Genomic DNA, 16,166 nt, shown 5'->3' with positions numbered 1-16,166 from the left:
TTTTTTTTTTTTTTTTTTTTTTTTTTTTTTTGAGATGGAGTTTTGCTCTTGTTGCCCAGGCTGGAGTGCTGTGGCACCATCTCGGCTCACCACAACCTCTGCCTCCCGGGTTCAAGCAACTCTCCTGCCTCAACCTCCCTAGTAGCTGGGATTACAGGCATGTGCCACCACACCTGGGTAATTTTGTGTTTTTAGTAGAGATGGGGTTTCTCCATGTTGGTCAGGCTGCTCTTGAACTCCTGACCTCAGGTAATCTGCCTGCCTCAGCCTCCCAAAGCGCTGGGATTACAGGCATGAGCCACTGCGTCTGGCATTCTTTTTTTTTTTTTTGAAACGGGGTCTCACTCTGTCAGCCAGGCTGGAGTGCGGTGAGGCAATCTCAGCTCACTGCAGCCTTTACTTCCAGAACTCAAGTGATCCTCCCACTTCAGCCTCCCGAGTAGCTGGGACCACCGGTGCATGCCACCATGCCCAGCTAATCTTTTGTATTTTTGGTACAGATGGAGTTTCACCATGTTGCCCAGGCTGGTCTCAAACTCCTGAGCTCAAGCAATCAGCCCACCTTGGCCTCCCAAAATGCTGGGATTACAGGCATGAGCCACTGCACCCGGCCTATATCTTCTTCAGTGCCTTTTAATTTTTGCCAGTCAAGTGGAGCGTAAAACAGTAGCTTGTGTGGTCTTGATATGCTGTTCCCTGATTTCAGAATTTACATGAAGTATCTCTTCATATGTTTATTGACCATTTGTTTGCTCTTCAATGAAAGGCCTATTTGTGGTCGGGCGCGGTGGCTCATGCCTGTAATCTCAGCACTTTGGGAGGCTGAGGCAGGCGGATCACGAGGTCAGGAGATCGAGACCATCCTGGCTAACACAGTGAAACCCCATCTCTACTAAAAATACAAAAAATTAGCTGGGCGTTGTGGCCTATTTTTTTATTGAGTTACCAGTGCTTAATTTTATTTGTGGGAGTTTTGTGTCTGTTTGTATGTGTGTGTGTGTTTGTGTGTGTATACCAACACATACATACCTATATTTTTGATGCTAATCCCTTGTCTACTGTGTATTTGTGAATATGTTCATCCAGTTTATAACCTGTCTTCACTCCCTTTACATATTTATAAAGTTTTAAATTTTAACAGTCAACTCTATCATTTTGTTTTATAGACAGAGTTTTTCATATATCTCTCCCTACTCCAAGTTATAAAATATATTCATTTATGTTTCCTCTTAAGTCCTTTAACATTTTGTTTTGACATATAGGTCCCTAATCCATCTGGAGTTTTTTTTTGTACACGATGTGAATCAGAAATCCAATTACATCCTTTGTGCACGTCATACTACAGTGTTCTCCTTTACTTTTTTTTTTTTTTTTTTTGAGACGGAGTCTCGTTCTGTCACCCAGGCTGGAGTGCAGTAGCACGATCTCAGCTCACTGCAACCTCTGCCTCCCAGATTCAAGCGATTCTCCTGCCTCAGCCTCCTGAGTAGCTGGGATTACAGGCGCCCACCACCATGCCTGGCTTGTTTTTTTGTACTTTTTGTAGAGACGGGATTTCACTGTCTTAGCCAGGATGGTCTCCATCTCCTGACCTCGTGATCCACCCACCTCAGCCTTCCAACATGCTGGGATTACAGGCGTGAGCCACCACACCAGGCCGTGGAGAACTGATTTCTTTACAATATTCCTTTTGCTATCCATGAATATGGTATATTTATGTTTTATAATTTTGCCTATAAAGATCTTGCACATCATTAGATTTAGTCCTAGATATTTGATAGTTTTATCATGAATGGTGATGTCTTTATATAGCTATTGTTTGCAGCTGATGTATAAAATACTTTCCTATACTAATCTTACATCTATCCCCTTGCTAAACTCTATTATTTCTAATAATTCATAGGCAGACTTTTTTTGGTTGCTTTTGTCTATGTAAACAATTATATCATCTCCAAATAATGGTAGCTGTCATATTATACTGGGTGAGAGACTTCCAGCAGATAGTTGAATACAGGCAGTGACAATGCTTGCCTTGTACTTGTCCAGTTTATGGGAATGCTTATTTGTCCACTTAGGATGATATTTGTTCTAGATTTTTACTATATATATATATTTTGTTTATGAATTTGGCCTCTATTTTCAGGAGTAAAATGTTGGCTCAAATTTTTTTCTTATACTTTGAGTTTTGGTAACTGGGTCCTACTAACCTTATAGAATGAATTGGGAAATATTTCTTCTTTTTCTTTTACATAAAATTGGGATGATCTATCCTTTGAAGGTAAAAACTCACCTATAAAGCCATCTGGGCCTTGTGTTTTGTGGGAAGATATTTAACTGCTGCTTTAACTTCTTTAAAAGTTATGTTTTAGTGAGTTCAAGATGCTATAACTATAACAAAATACCATAGACTGGGTGGTTTATAAACAGATTTCTCACTGTTCTGAAAGCTGCAAATCTAAGATCAGGGTACCAGCATGGTTGGGGTTCTGGTGAGAGTCCTCTTCCAGGTTGCAAACAGCCAACTTCTCGCTGTACCCTCATATTGTCGAAAGGGTGAGAGCTCTCTGGGACCCCTTTTAGAAAACCGTATTTGCATTCATGAAGGCTCTATTTTTGTGACCTAATAACCCTAAAGGCCCCACCTCTTAATACCATCACATTGGAGGTTAGGATTTCAACACATGAATTGGGGGAGACACAAACATTTAATTCACTGCAAGTTATATAGGGTTTTTAAAGTTTTCATATTCTGCTCCTTCTCCTTCTGGGACACTCATTTGCATATGTTGGTATGCTTGTGTCCTTGGGTCTATATGAGTCTGTTTTTCTTTATTCCTTTTTCTTTCTGGTCTTCAGACTGGACAATCTCAATTGACTTTTTTTTTTTTTTTTTTCCTGAGACAAGAGTCTCACTCTGTCGCCCAGGCTGGAGTGCAGTGGCGCGATCTCTGCTCACTGCAAGCTCCGCCTCCCAGGTTCACGCCATTCTACTGCCTCAGCCTCCCGAGTAGCTGGGATTACAGGCGTGCTACCACGCCCGGCTAATTTTTTGTATTTTTAGTACAGATGGGGTTTCACCATGTTAGCCAGGATAGTCTCGATCTCCTGACCTCGTGATCCACCCGCCTCAGCCTCCCAAAGTGTCAGGATTACAGGCCTCAGTCACTGCGCCCGGCTGACATTTTTTTTTTCACTGATACTTTTATCTGCCAGCTTAAATCTGCTGTTGCCAGGCGCGGTGGCTGACGCCTGTAATTTTCTAGCACTTTCGGAGGCTGAGGTGGGTGGATCACTTGAGGTCAGGGGTTTAAGACCAGCCTGGCCAACACGGTGAAACTCCGTCTCTACTCAAAATACAAAAATTAGTCAGATGTGGTGGCGCGCACCTATAGTCCCAGCTACTTGGGAGGCTGAAGCACAAGAATCACCTGAACCTGGGAGAAGGCAGCTGCAGTGAGCTGAGATCGCACCACTGCACTCCATCCTGGGTGACAGCGAGACTGTCTCAAAACAAACAATCTGTTGAGCCTCTCTAGTAAATGCTTCATTTCATTTATTGTGCTTATCAACTTCAAATTTTCTGTTTGATTTTTCATAATGTATCTATCATTAGACTGTGTTTTGGTAAGACATCATTTTCATGCTTTGCTTTCAATTTTTTAGGTATAGTTTCCTCTAGTTCTCTTAACATACTTGGTTTTGGGGGTTGTTTCTGTTTGCTTGTTTGGATACGGGATCTCACTATGTCGCCCAGGCTGGAGTCTTGGCTCACTGCAGCTTCAACCTCTGGAGCTCAAGTGATCCTCCTGCCTCACCCCCCAAGCAGCTGGGAGTACACACATGTGCCACCACGCCTGGCTATTTTTATTTTTTGTAGAGATGGGGTTTCACCATGCTGCCCAGGCTGGTCTCGAACTCCTCACCTTAGGCAACCCACCCATCTTGGCCACTCAAAGTGCTGGGATTACAGGCATGAGCCACTGCACCGAGTTAACATATTTGTAACATCTGATTTAAAGTCTTTATCCAATAAGGTCAGTGTCAGCTTCCTCCGGGGCAGTTTGCATTGATTGCTTTTTTTCCTCCCCTGTGTCTGGGCCATGTTTCTTTGCATGTTTCAGAATTTTGTTAAAAGCTGGACATTTTAAGTAATATAATGTGGCAACTGTGGAAATCATATTCTCCTCCCTCCCCATGGTGGTTCCTTTTTCTTGTTTAGTGCCTTTTCTGAACTAATTATGTAAAGTTGTGTGCTTTGTCATGTGTGGCCACTATAGTCTCTGCTTGATTAGCTTAGTGGTCCTCTAACCATTAGATCTCCTTAATTGCCCGGAACCCGTAAGTCAGCCAAGAGTTTATAACTGCCTTAGACTTTACTTCCTCATTCTGCAGAGCCTCAAGGTAGCCAGTGGTGAGAGCTTAGGGCTTTCTAGATCTTTCCTGAGCATGCACACAGCACTGGGCATGAGCACATCCCTATGCATATGAATGGCCTTCTAGATTCCCAGGAATATGTCACAGCCTTTCAAAGCCCCCTGTAGCCATCTCATAGTAATAGAAAGCAGATCAGTGATTGCCTGGGTCCAGTAGTAGCGGGATGGTTGCACAAGGAAGTGATGAAAATGTTCTGTAACTTCACTGCGAGGGAGGTTACACAGGTACATACGTTTGTCACCTCACATTGAACTTTATACTTTAAACATAGTTTATATGTAAATTATACCTCAATAAAGCTGATGTTTTTAAAGATGTAGTTTAAAAACGAAACAAAAAACATGGTCTGCAGGAGACACCTTGCTCGTGATCCTCTAAAACACAGGTCTCCCCTCAGATACCTGCAGGACCAGGACAGGGTGGGCAAGGAAAAGGAGCCAAAGCCCTCCAGGTGTGTGCTAAGTGGCTTTTCCTGGGTGGGCCTTGGCATGCTGTGCTGACTCTCCGTGAAGGAGGAAGTGCCTAATCCAGTCCTCTGGGTCTGGGCCCAGGAGATGGGGCCTTAAAGCCTCTCGGTAAAGATTAGCTCTATGGGAACAAACAGGACACCCTCTCCTCTAATTCTGCATCTTCTAGGGACTCCTACTATACTTCAGGGATACCTGACCTGGGTTGCAGTCACATTAGCCCCTGGAAAGCCCATGTTGAACCCCATTTACTACTGCTGAGGACTGTGCGCCCTAAGGGGTTTGGGGCCTGTGCTCTTGCCACTGGCCTTGGAACACGTGTGGCAGTTCTTCTGCCTCACCCTCACTCTGGGGCATGGCCCACTCTGCCAGGGCATCTGACATGTTCTTTGTCCCTGGCTCAGTTTGGGGGCAGCCCAGTGTCCTGCGCTGTGGGGCTGGCTGTCCTGAATGTCTTGGAGAAGGAGCAGCTCCAGGCTCATGCCACCAGCGTAGGCAGCTTCCTGATGGAGCTCCTCGGGCAGCAAAAAATCAAACATCCCATCGTTGGGGATGTCAGGTGAGGCTCTGGGGGCAGCAGTCACCACCCACCTGCCAGGGCCCAGTGTGGTACCATTTTCTTCACCTCCTAACAACCTGGGATGGTGGGGTTATGTCCGCTCTCGAGGAACTGAGACACTGAGAGGTGCTACTTCCCACAATGGCACTCCTGGGGAGGAGAAAGCCAGGACATGACCTGACCCCTAGCTACCCCTGAGCCTCTCTCCTCTGTCCACACCAAAGATCCCTCCCAGCCCAGTTATTCCCTGAAACTATTCTCACCACGTCCTGAAGGTGCCTCCTGCGTTCCGCTTCCCCAGGAGGCACAGGTAGGAGCCCAGAGGCTGAGGCCAGCACCCTGGCCCCTGAGGCCTCCTGAGATGTCGTCACCTTCCCTTGCAGGGGTGTTGGGCTCTTCATTGGTGTGGATCTGATCAAAGATGAGGCCACAAGGACACCAGCAACTGAAGAGGCTGCCTACTTGGTATCAAGGTATTTTCTTCTTGAAACAAGTTGCTTCCTGGAGTAAGAGACACCACAGGTGCCTCTTTGCAGGGCCAGTGGAAAGGAGCCTCATCTGTACCCCCGGTACTCTGGGCCACAGACTTGACTGAAAGAGGGCTGGGGCCAGCGGGTGGGGGCGGGTGTGGGGGGACAGCTGATCCTATCAGCTGTGGACAGAGATAAGTGGTGTTAACAGTTCTGTACCCAGTGCCTGACTACAAAGGCTGCAGATGAGACACAGGCTGTTCCCAGACCAGAGCAGCACCTCTGCCTAGAATGCCCAAGCTAGCAGGGCACTCAGACCCAGGAACCCCTAATGCCACCTTGATCTGGAGAAGGGAAACACCTTCTCTATTCACACCAGGGAACTGTGGCAGCACTAGACTCAGGGTTCCCATGCCGCACAACAGGTGGTTGGGATGGACAAGACTCCTGCTCCTAAGCTGGGTCGGGGGTGTCTCAGAACTGATTCCACCGGTCCCACTGCCCTGGTTTGCTTGTCCTTTCACTTGGACCCCAAGGCCTCAGGACTTCTTCTCCTTCTAGTTTAATTATTATTCCCTTTTATCTCCATTCCCCAGGCCTACCCCTTCCCCCACCCCCACCATGGAAAGCTCTTCTGGTATTTGATGTGTCCTTATTCAAATTGTGAGACATGCATGGTATTGATGTAAATCTGTGCTGTGTTTGAACTTGGCCTTTCCTAGTCCCTGCCTTCTCTGCTGTCAGTCACACCCCCAGCTTACTCCTACCCCCCTCCCAGGAGCCTCAGGGATTCGGAATGGTCGGGTGGCATGGAAGGAAACAGATCCCAAGTCCAGCCCGCTCTTTCATCTCACGATACCCTGGGGGTGCTTTTCCAGTTCAGTGAGGAAATGGGTAAGTCACCTGCAGTCACCCTGCTAGGTGGCAAGAGCTAGATCTGGCCCCAGGGCCGTCTGACTCCAAGGTCCAAGCCCTGTTCTTTGTGGCATGGCCATGGTCAGTGCCAGAAAGACTGGGATAGGAAAATGAAACCAGAAGGCAGACTCCTCGCCCCCAAGAAGTAAAAATAACAAAGGTTTACAAAAGAATGAGATCAAAGAATAGAAACACAGTCATGCAGACCCTCATCTCAGAGATGAGGTTAGACTGTGGACTCGAAAGTGATTATTAGCTACAAATGATGTTAAGATAAAGCCATCTTCCTAAGAATAATTGGAAATTTTAAACTGGAATTGTAAGATAACCTGGAAGACAGGGCAGAAAGATTCCTGAAGCTGGTGAGGGGCATGTGGAGCTCATTACACCAACTGCAATGTTGGACATTCTTTATATAAGCAAACAATATACATCATGTAAACCACACAGAAAAGCGGAGAAGGCAGGCGACTCTTGCAGCCTGGTGTTTCCCTGTGGCCATTCGTTCTTGGCTTGGACTGTGGCTCCAGGGTTAGGTGAGGCAAGGCGCCTGTTCTGCAGGGCAGAAGGCCCAGGGCCAGGTACAGTACACTCCAAGCAGGCTGCTGTGGGCCAGATGCACAGGACTTTGGCAGAGGTGACCAGTAAAGTGACCTGGCAGGAACTGGCCCATGGAAGGCTCTGAGGACAGTGTGGCTGGAGCACTGGACATGAGGCCAAGGCCAGGCTGAGGAAGGCCTTGAAGGCCATGTGAAGGGGTGTCCTGTCCTCACAGGCTGAAGGAGAACTACGTTTTGCTGAGCACTGATGGTCCTGGGAGGAACATCCTGAAGTTTAAGCCCCCAATGTGCTTCAGCCTGGACAATGCACGGCAGGTGGTGGCAAAGCTGGATGCCATTCTGACTGGTGAGCTTGAAGCCTGAGCTTGGCCATGTCTCTAGAACTCAGCCTGAAGCCAGCAACTAGAGTCTCCTAGCATGGAACAGGGAGGGGACAGGAGTCCAAGAGCAGAGGCACATGTCCTCTGGACAGCGTAGGGAGCAACAGAGAGGGTCTTTCATGGCCCAATCAGCTCCTATTCCTGCCTGTGCCTAAGAGAGCTTCCTGGGCTGTCAAGAGGTGGGAGGTGAGCCACCACCCAGCCTGCCTGAGCAGGTATCAGATGTATGCAGGACAAAGCAGTACTGGGCCTGAGAAACAGGCCATAAGAACTACAGTGGGAGTTGAGACCCCATTACTGCCAGCCTAGGATGTAGAGATGGCAGGAGTTTCATTCTGTACATGAGGCAGGTCACACGAGGCTGCTGGGTGGCTAAAAGATTTGTACCACTGAGGACAGACTGAATGCAAAATGAAAACTCCACCCCACATTCCCCATCACCTAGGATGGTCGTGGTCAACCCAGGGTCCCCCCTAAATCGATTTACAAGGAAATCTCATGGCTGTGTTGCCATTTACAGCTCAGTGAGACCCTAAATAGGCACAGTTGCATCTCACAGTAGAGATCAGAGCTGCCAGCCAAGCAACCTGTGCCTTCCTACCTCTGGGTGATCACTGCTACCCACAGGCGTGCTTAATCCCAGGGCTCTGGAGCTGGGGGAGGCCCATCCCTGCTAGACACAAATTGCAAGTGGAAGGGATGTGATGAATAGGAGTGTGTGTGGGGAGCAAAGGCTGGCCACAGAACAGGCTTAGGGATCCTGGACAGAGCCTACACATCTCAGGAGAACTGAGGGCTGGCTTTCTGTTTTTCAGGAAACTGCTGCCACCCCTTTGGGGAATGGGACATGGGTGTGGATAGCCAGAGGGCCCAATCTTTAAACTGTCCTCCAGTTTGGACACTGAAGTCAACAGGGCATCTTCAGCAGAGAAAGGTGACTGAGTCGGTGTCGCTTTGTGGTCTTTTTCAGACATGGAAGAGAAGGTGAGAAGTTGTGAGACGCTGAGGCTCCAGCCCTAAGCCAGCCCTGCTCTGCCTAAGTGTACCCCAGGTGAGTGGGCCTTGCTTCTTGCTCTTGAAGATGCAGCGCGGGTTCCTTACCAACAGCAGCAAGCAGCCTCAGCAAGCTGAGCCTTTTTTTTTTTTTTAAGACATTTTTTTGTTCTGACTGATGCTCCTTCCCAAAGGTTGGTTTCTTCAACACTGGAAATTCTCCAGTGCTTAGCTTGCACTTGATGGCAGGAACAGCTGTGTCCTCCCTTGAAACCTATGGGGCTGTATCCACGTGGAACCCCAACCCACCCTTGCCTCTTGTGACCACCTGGTCTTACGCCCTAAATACCAGACCTGGAGTTGGGCTCCAATCCAGCCAATAAGCAGCCCCCGCCAGAGCAGGCTCTTCCTCACCAGCCAGCAGGGGCACGGCTGTGCCCCAGTTCAGATGGCCCTGGCACTGCCCTAGTGTGTAAAGAATCCCATTGTCATTCATCAGCCAAGAAGGTTCCAAGGTGTCCCAGGAGGGGACATGCCTGCTGGGGATATAAGCCCTCATCACTGCCCCATCCTTACTCCCCACAGGCCTCTCATTCCTTTCTTTAAAGGGGGCTCAGTCCTAGGCAGGGCAGTCCTTAAAGGACACCCCCACAACTGGGCCTGCAGCTGGAGGAAGCCCCAAGTCCAGGGCACCTGCCGCCACACCCCCCCCCGCCACCCTGTGCAAGAGGTCTCACACAGCATATCCCACACTCACCCAGGCTTGGGGGTTTTTTAATTTTATTTCAAAAGCTTGGATAGCTTCAATATCCAGGTTGTGGCAAAATCAGGACACGTGTAAAATACCTTACAATACATTAGATTCCCAAAAGGTACCAAAAAGTACAGTAAAATTAACACTTCCGTTACAGGAAATGTATGACACAAATAATATAAAATTAAAAGGTGAAAAAAAGGTGACACCGGTTTCCTAAGATACAATTTACTCTTTACAACCAGGGTCCACAGGTCCAGGCTGCAGAGCAGCAGCCAGAAGCAGAGCCTCCCACCTGGTTCTGGGGGACCTGGTAATAAAAATCAGCCCATGATGGCACTCTAGCCTCTCAGACACCACACGCTGCCTAAACAACTAGAGCTCTGGAAATAGTAAACAGGAGAGTGATTTCCATGGGGGAAATTTTAAATAAGATGCACATGGGACAGGCCATAGAAAGTTTGCCAAGTTAAATTTGGTACATAATTGTGTTCACTCCATATCCAAACAAACAAAGCATGTGTGCGGTCAGTTGGTCGCTCCTGCTGCCGCCTCAGTATGGCTTGTAGTTATTCTGATGGCCACCACGTCGCTGGCTCTTGCCGTAGTTTGTACTACCCTGACCTAGGGACGAGAACAACCATAGCAGCTACTATTTACAAGCATTTGCCCTGTGCCACACGCTTGATATGCATCTTCACAGGATCCTCACCAGCCCTGTGACAGCAGAGACTGCCTTCCTCATTTTACTAAGACCCCGAAGTCTAAGGCTCAAAATCGAGTAGCTCCCATGGCTGAGCCAGGCCTGTCTGACTCCAAAGCCCCTGCTGCCAGTGGCTCCTACACTGTCTGTCCTGCCTCCCCTGGAGGGGGGTGGGGTGAGCGGATGGGGCCTCCCTCTCTCCTACTTACTGTAGTCGTAGCCGGGGCCGTAGCCGTAATAGCCATAGGGCGAGTAGTCGTAGCCGCCATAGCCAGGCCCGTAGCCCTGCTGGTAGCCGTAGCCCTGGTTCCAGTAGTTGCCGTAGCCCTGATTCCAACTCTGACTCTGACCTGTGGGGGGAGCAGGGCACAGGGGCCCGTGGACCATTTAGCATACGCAGGAGCTAGGATGGAGGAAATCCTGCCCTTTGGGGTGGCAGGGTTACTGTGGCAACTCAGGCAGAAGCCAAGGGGCTGCTGTTCTGGTGTATAGGGCCCTGGGCCCAACCCTGCATCTGAGAGACCCAAGCAGAGGATCAGAGACCAGGATGCTAACTTTACTTGGGGCAAACAAGGCAGCTCACTCACTCAGTCACTCTCTGATCACTCCCACTCTCCTTGGCAGCTTGGCCTTTAAAAAGATGCACTTCAGGCTTTGGAGTCAGAGGGGCCTGGGATGGAAGGGGATAAATGCCTGGCACAGCTCTGCCCTACCCACCCTTCTGCCTACCTGCTCACAGGTGTACCAGACTCAGGACATCCACAAAGCCAAAACACCTATCACGTCCCCTCCCCCAGAGTGTAACACAAATCTCTGCCCTGGGCACCCAAGCCATTCCAAGGGGCAGCAGCAGGCCAACAGCCTCAAGCATACAGCCCTGACCCAGAGCCATTCCTATTCCTGTTCATCCCCCACCTCACACAATCTGCCCACCCCTGCTGCACAGCACCAGAGGGAGCCCCAAGACAGGCTTGGAAGGCTCCATGTAGGTAGGGAAACAGGACCAATCTTCAGGTTCCACTCACCTCCACCTCCTCCTCCACCTCCGCTGCCTCGGTTCCCTCGGTTGCGGTTTCCTCGGCCCCCAGAGCCATACTGCTGCTGCTGATAGACTTCTTTGGGCTGGGCCACCTTGATCTCACACTAAAAGCCAAGAGGACAGTGGTCAGGCCAGTAGTGACTGCCCAAAGACCTTCACTGCGACAAACATCACATGGTGGATCAGGTCCATTTGCTCAGAAACAAAATATGCTCGTATGGGAGGCCACCTTTTAGCTAAAGCTCATGGAATCCCAACTAAAACCAAGGGGCTTCCAGCAGAGAACCCTTCCCACAGAATGCACTTGAGATGGGCATCTCAGCCCCAGGGCAACTCCATGTCTAATGGAGGCAGGCAACTGGGCCAACTGCAGCCGAGGGGAGCAGAGGACAGGCTGGGAGCAGGCACCACACCTTAGTCCTACTGGGCTAGAGGGTCAGACAAGACTTCTCAGTTGAGGGACCTTAGACAATGAGGTTTTAACACCTTTTTCTCTTTACAGAAGAAACTCATCTCATCCAAATACACGCTATTGAGAAGGCGAGCCTGACCTCCCTCTTACAGATAAAGTCAGCTTTCAGAGGCTCAGGGTGGGGGGGCCTGCCTGAGGCCATAATGCTACCCACCCCCTCCTCCTAACCACTGGTCTGTTGGGATAACCCAGATGTCTGCATCCCCTCAAGTCAGTCAATTTCCTTTTTGTCCACTGGGGGTGGAATGGGGGAGGGTGGGGTACTTTCAAGTGCTCCTGCTTAAATAAATTAGACCAGACCAGTGTATTTCTAAAGAAAATCCTGACACGCACCCCCATTAAAAATAGTACATTTTACAGTGTCCCAGTCATACTTTTAATTGGCAAATTAAAATAATGCAATCTGATATATTCTGTTCTACTGAATTAAAAATACTGAATACAACCAACTAAATATACTTACTCCTAAGACTCACTACCAGTAGTTTCACTTAAACTCTGCCTTAGAGGCTCTTCCCACCCATTTCCCATTATGGCACATAGAGAGAAAAAGGCCTCTTTATCACTGTCACTGGAGTAACAACCACTGCCTCCCCTAACTGCCTCAAAGACTGCCATTTTATAGAAAATTTAAGACTGTCCTAATCCAATCTTCCCCAACTCCCAGCCAGGATAGAGACTTCCAGGAGCTCCACCTGTCCCACCTTATCTGGCTGCCAACTCCTGCTCAGAAACAGAGCCTGCCACACCCTGCCACTGCAGGCCGCACCCTCAACTCCCAACTGCCAACTTGAAGCCTGAACTACCCTTTCCCTGACCAGAGTTCAGGAGGGGAAGAGCTACACCTCTCTGCACATGAATCCACTCATTTGAAAGCACAACTGACCCTGGATTTAAGCTGGCCAGGACCCTGGGAGATCTTTGGAAGGATTTTTGCCTGGGTTTAGGGTTGACTTAAAGAGGTGCCCAGAAGACCGAGTGAGGCAGTTCATGCCTGTAATCCCAACACTTTACAAGGCCGAGGCAGAGGATGGCTTGAGCCCAGGCAACATGGTGAGACCAGGCTTTAAAAAAACATGAGCCAGGTATGGTGGTACGTGCCTGTGGTCCCAGCTACTCTAGAGGCTGAGATGGGAGGATTCCTTGTGCCCGTGAGATCAAGGTTGCAGTGAGCCATGATTGTGTTACCGCACCCCAGCCTAGACAACAAAGCAAGACCCTGTCTCAAAGCCAAAAAAAAAAAAAAAAAAAGTGCTCAAAGTGGATGGAAGTGGACAAAGATTTGGTTGAAGGAGGCAGAAAGGCTCTGGAGCAAGAAAAACTTCACCACAAAGGAGAATCAGTGAGTTGCAGAAGTTCTAGGATCTTCTGAGACCTTAACTGCAGGCTTCAATACCCCTGGACTCAAGAATCTAGAACTGTCACCTCTAGCTTTAAATGAGGAGCTGAAGAGGCTACTCAACCTGCTGTATTCACAGAGGCCACCTTCTCCTGCCTCCCTCACATCCTGTGTTGTTTACTGGTAGTCCTCCCAGCCTGGGAAGTCTTTCAAAGATCAGAACACTGCCCCAATCAGGGCAGCATACGCTTCAGAGAAATAGTAAGGTCTAACCAACCTGGAGAGCTCCTGCATGTGGCCCAACCCCTAACCCATCCCTCTAAGGGCCAGCTCTCCAGCAGCACAGGAGGCCAAGCAGAGCTGGGGACACCTTACCTTGCTTCCACTGATAGTATGGAACTTTTTCTCCAGAACCTTCTTCACGGGTTCTTCTTCTTTAAAGGTGATAAACACAAAACCTCGTCTTTTGTTCAACTTTGGATCCATTGGCAGTTCAATGGCCTCAATCTGCAAAAAGCATAGGCAAACTCAGGCCCAATACCTCCCTACCCCAGAGCGTACAGGGGACTCACAGGAGAAAAGACCCCACTGAAGGCAGAGGGTGAAAAATAAGCCCTGCCTGGGAGGGTCTAGCCAGCCAGGGATACCAAGGACCAGAAAGAAGGCAGCCTTAGGGGCAGCTGAGGGGCTATTCCCAGAGTTACACTCACCTCCCCAAACTCGCCAAAGTACTCCCTGATCTTTTCCTCAGTGGCTTCAGGATTCAGACCCCCAACGAAGATTTTCTTCACCGGGTCCTTCTTCATAGCCATGGCCTTTTTAGGGTCAATGACACGGCCATCCAGCCTGTGCTCCTTCTGGTCTAGGACCTGTTCCAACAGAAAGGGGTCAGGCTGACTCAGCAGCATGAGCCAGACAAGGCCCTTCTCTCTAAGCCATAAAGACACCAGTACAGATACAAACGTGTTTCACCCCCTCCCCCAAATTCTACCCCAGCTTAACTTCCCAACCCAATTTTCATCAAACCTCAAGTACAGCTGGTTTACCTCGACACCTAGAAAACAGTCCTCATGCTTAAGCCTTTGATCATGCTCTTCCTGCCCAAGCAGTCCCAGCGTGAGGCCCATCTCCAGAAGCAAAGCAGCAGGGACTCAGAGCATAGGCAGAAGATGGGCCGCAGGGGAAGGAATCCTCGCTCCACCCCCTACTAGCTGTGACCTCTTCTACTTTACATTTCTGAGCCTTAGGGTTTTGGTTTTTGTCCTGTAAAATGGGGCTAAAAGCCTATCATACCAATCTTGGACTCTCTTGTAATCCTCCCAGATGTTTAGCACAGCACCCAGAATAGGCACATAAAAGGTAATGAAGGTCAACTGTAATCTTCCCGAACCACTCCAGCAGATACTCACTCCCAGCTTAATTTGTATTTTCATCCCCTCAAAAACCAGAACATAACCTCTGGCTTTGGGTTTTGCCCAAAGCACTCAAATCACACGCAGACCACACAGACTAGTCATGCTGTAAGCAAGGTGTCCTCTTACAATTCACATCGTTTCCACTGAGACTGCTGAAATCCAGTACCCAGCTTACCTTCTCCACACTGGCTGCATCTTTGAACAGGATAAACCCAAACCCTCTTGACCGTCCAGTGTTGGGATCCATTTTTATTGTACAGTCAACGACCTCTCCAAATTTAGTAAAATAGTCTTTTAAATCTTTTTTGCTAGTATCCCAGCTCAGGCCACCAACGAACATTTTTCTGAAATGGTAGGGTGAGACACATGGCAACAAGTCTTGTAAGCAAGCTGTGATTTTGGAAAGGACTGGCCCTGGTAAAGTTCTCACAAAGTCTACAGCTACCCTTAGAGTCTGCAAGGAGCACCTTACCAGGATGTTAAATCTCCACTACCCTCCAAATTCAACTCAACCAGGACCCTAACGAGGCTTCACAAGGCTCTGCAGCCCCAGGCTGTGAGAAGCAAAGAAAGGACCACCTCACCAGGGGTATGGGTCCTGACCACTCACAACTGGAAATTCATGTGTTCTACAACCATGTAGCAAAGGGCCAGCGTCTTCACCAACTCCCGAGAACTCGTTTCAAGGAACTCGATGCTTCCGGGGGCCAAGCCCGCCCAGGGTTCAGACCGTGACTCCGCCCCCGGGAGAGGCGGAGGAGGGAGGTCCGGGCCCCGGCTCGCGCCAACTCCGCCCACGCAGCCCCCGGCGCGGCCTGAGACGCCGCCGGGCCCCGGGTCCGAGAGCTTTCCCTCTTCCGGGCCATCTGCCCGCCCCCGCGCCGGCTCCGGCCCTGGCAGCGCGCGAGCGGCCCCGGGGCGGCGCCAAAGTCGACCCAACAAACTCCTGCAAACTCCAGCGCGAGTGGCAGCGCCAGGCCCGGCCCGCGAACGCAGCGGCGACAGTCCGCGGGCCGCACCAGCCCCGACCCGGGCCAGGCCGCCGCCCCTCCCCCCGCCGCGTGGCGCCAACAAAAGGCGGCCCCGGAACAAAGGCGGCGCCCCCGTCCGCCCGCGGCCGCACCTACCCCGCGTCCTCCTCGTTCTTGCTGGCGTTGATCTGGTCGCCCTCGGCGCCGTTCTGATTCCCGCTCGGGGGCGCCACGGTCGCGCCTCCAGCCCCCGCCGCGGCGCCCGTGCCAGCCCCGGCCGGCGACTCGCCTTCGGGGACGGCCTCATGTCCGTTCTCGGTGGCGCCCGTCGTCTCCATGGGCTGCTCCTCGCCCGCTTCCGACATGCTAGGCCGAGACGCGGCGGCTCCTGCTACCAGCGGCGACAGCGCGTCAGGCCGGCCCGGCTCCCGCCAGAGGTCCCGCCCGCCGGCCGCCGCTCACCTCGCCGCCGATGACGCCGCGGGGCCCGTTCGTCCCCACCAGCAGGGGAAGGCGCCGCGGGCTCGGCCGCACTCAAGCTCGCGCTGCTGAGGCCTCGCCTCAGTCAGCCCACGGAGCTGCTCCAAGTGTGTCTCCTCCTCCTTGGCCGCCGCCGCACGGGAACCCGCCGACCGACGGGCAAGCTCCCTCCCGCGCGGTGCCGCCGCCTGACAATGCCGACTCGTGGCGCCCTT

The 16,166-nt window shown here is 50.6% G+C and overlaps 2 protein-coding genes across 18 annotated transcripts in view; one reads left to right on the top strand and one right to left on the bottom strand.

Moving 5' to 3' along the window:
* The window catches only part of PHYKPL (5-phosphohydroxy-L-lysine phospho-lyase), a 24,781-nt gene extending 12,678 nt beyond the window's left edge, over nucleotides 1–12,103 (top strand). For 3 of the 15 annotated variants that reach the window (XM_058440195.1, XM_058440190.1, XM_058440193.1), the window contains 6 exons: nucleotides 4,820–4,885; nucleotides 5,306–5,460; nucleotides 5,844–5,933; nucleotides 7,621–7,751; nucleotides 8,756–8,836; nucleotides 11,777–12,103. In XM_058440195.1, the coding sequence (XP_058296178.1) occupies nucleotides 4,820–4,885; nucleotides 5,306–5,460; nucleotides 5,844–5,933; nucleotides 7,621–7,751; nucleotides 8,756–8,805 (492 nt within the window). In that variant the 3' untranslated portion in view covers nucleotides 8,806–8,836; nucleotides 11,777–12,103. Of the gene's footprint in view, nucleotides 1–1,546; nucleotides 1,709–3,877; nucleotides 4,051–4,819; nucleotides 4,886–5,305; nucleotides 5,461–5,843; nucleotides 5,934–6,708; nucleotides 6,825–7,620; nucleotides 7,752–8,755; nucleotides 8,837–11,776 lie in introns of those variants that run through there. The other 12 variants (XM_032158810.2, XM_058440194.1, XM_032158805.2 and 9 more) reach the window with 10 other exon arrangements.
* On the bottom strand, nucleotides 9,524–16,166 carry HNRNPAB (heterogeneous nuclear ribonucleoprotein A/B). Of its 3 annotated transcripts, none has more exons than XM_032158816.2 (8): nucleotides 15,934–16,166; nucleotides 15,628–15,862; nucleotides 14,676–14,844; nucleotides 13,796–13,954; nucleotides 13,461–13,592; nucleotides 11,261–11,378; nucleotides 10,445–10,585; nucleotides 9,524–10,156 (listed from the first exon to the last, which is right to left on the bottom strand). In XM_032158816.2, the coding sequence occupies exons 2-8, from the start codon at nucleotides 15,834–15,836 to the stop codon at nucleotides 10,086–10,088; spliced, it is 999 nt and encodes a 332-aa protein (XP_032014707.1). In that variant the 5' UTR covers nucleotides 15,837–15,862; nucleotides 15,934–16,166; the 3' UTR covers nucleotides 9,524–10,085. The 3 variants fall into 3 exon arrangements, with proteins under 3 accessions (XP_032014707.1, XP_032014706.1, XP_032014708.1); XM_032158815.2 differs by having other exon boundaries at nucleotides 15,628–15,859; XM_032158817.2 differs by lacking the exon at nucleotides 10,445–10,585 and having other exon boundaries at nucleotides 15,628–15,859.

Source organism: Hylobates moloch, unplaced genomic scaffold (genome assembly GCF_009828535.3).
Source record: "Hylobates moloch isolate HMO894 unplaced genomic scaffold, HMol_V3 SCAFFOLD_6, whole genome shotgun sequence".
Classification (NCBI taxonomy): domain Eukaryota; kingdom Metazoa; phylum Chordata; class Mammalia; order Primates; family Hylobatidae; genus Hylobates; species Hylobates moloch.
Note: the sequence above shows the minus strand (reverse complement) of the source record. Positions and strands in the feature narration are given on the sequence as shown.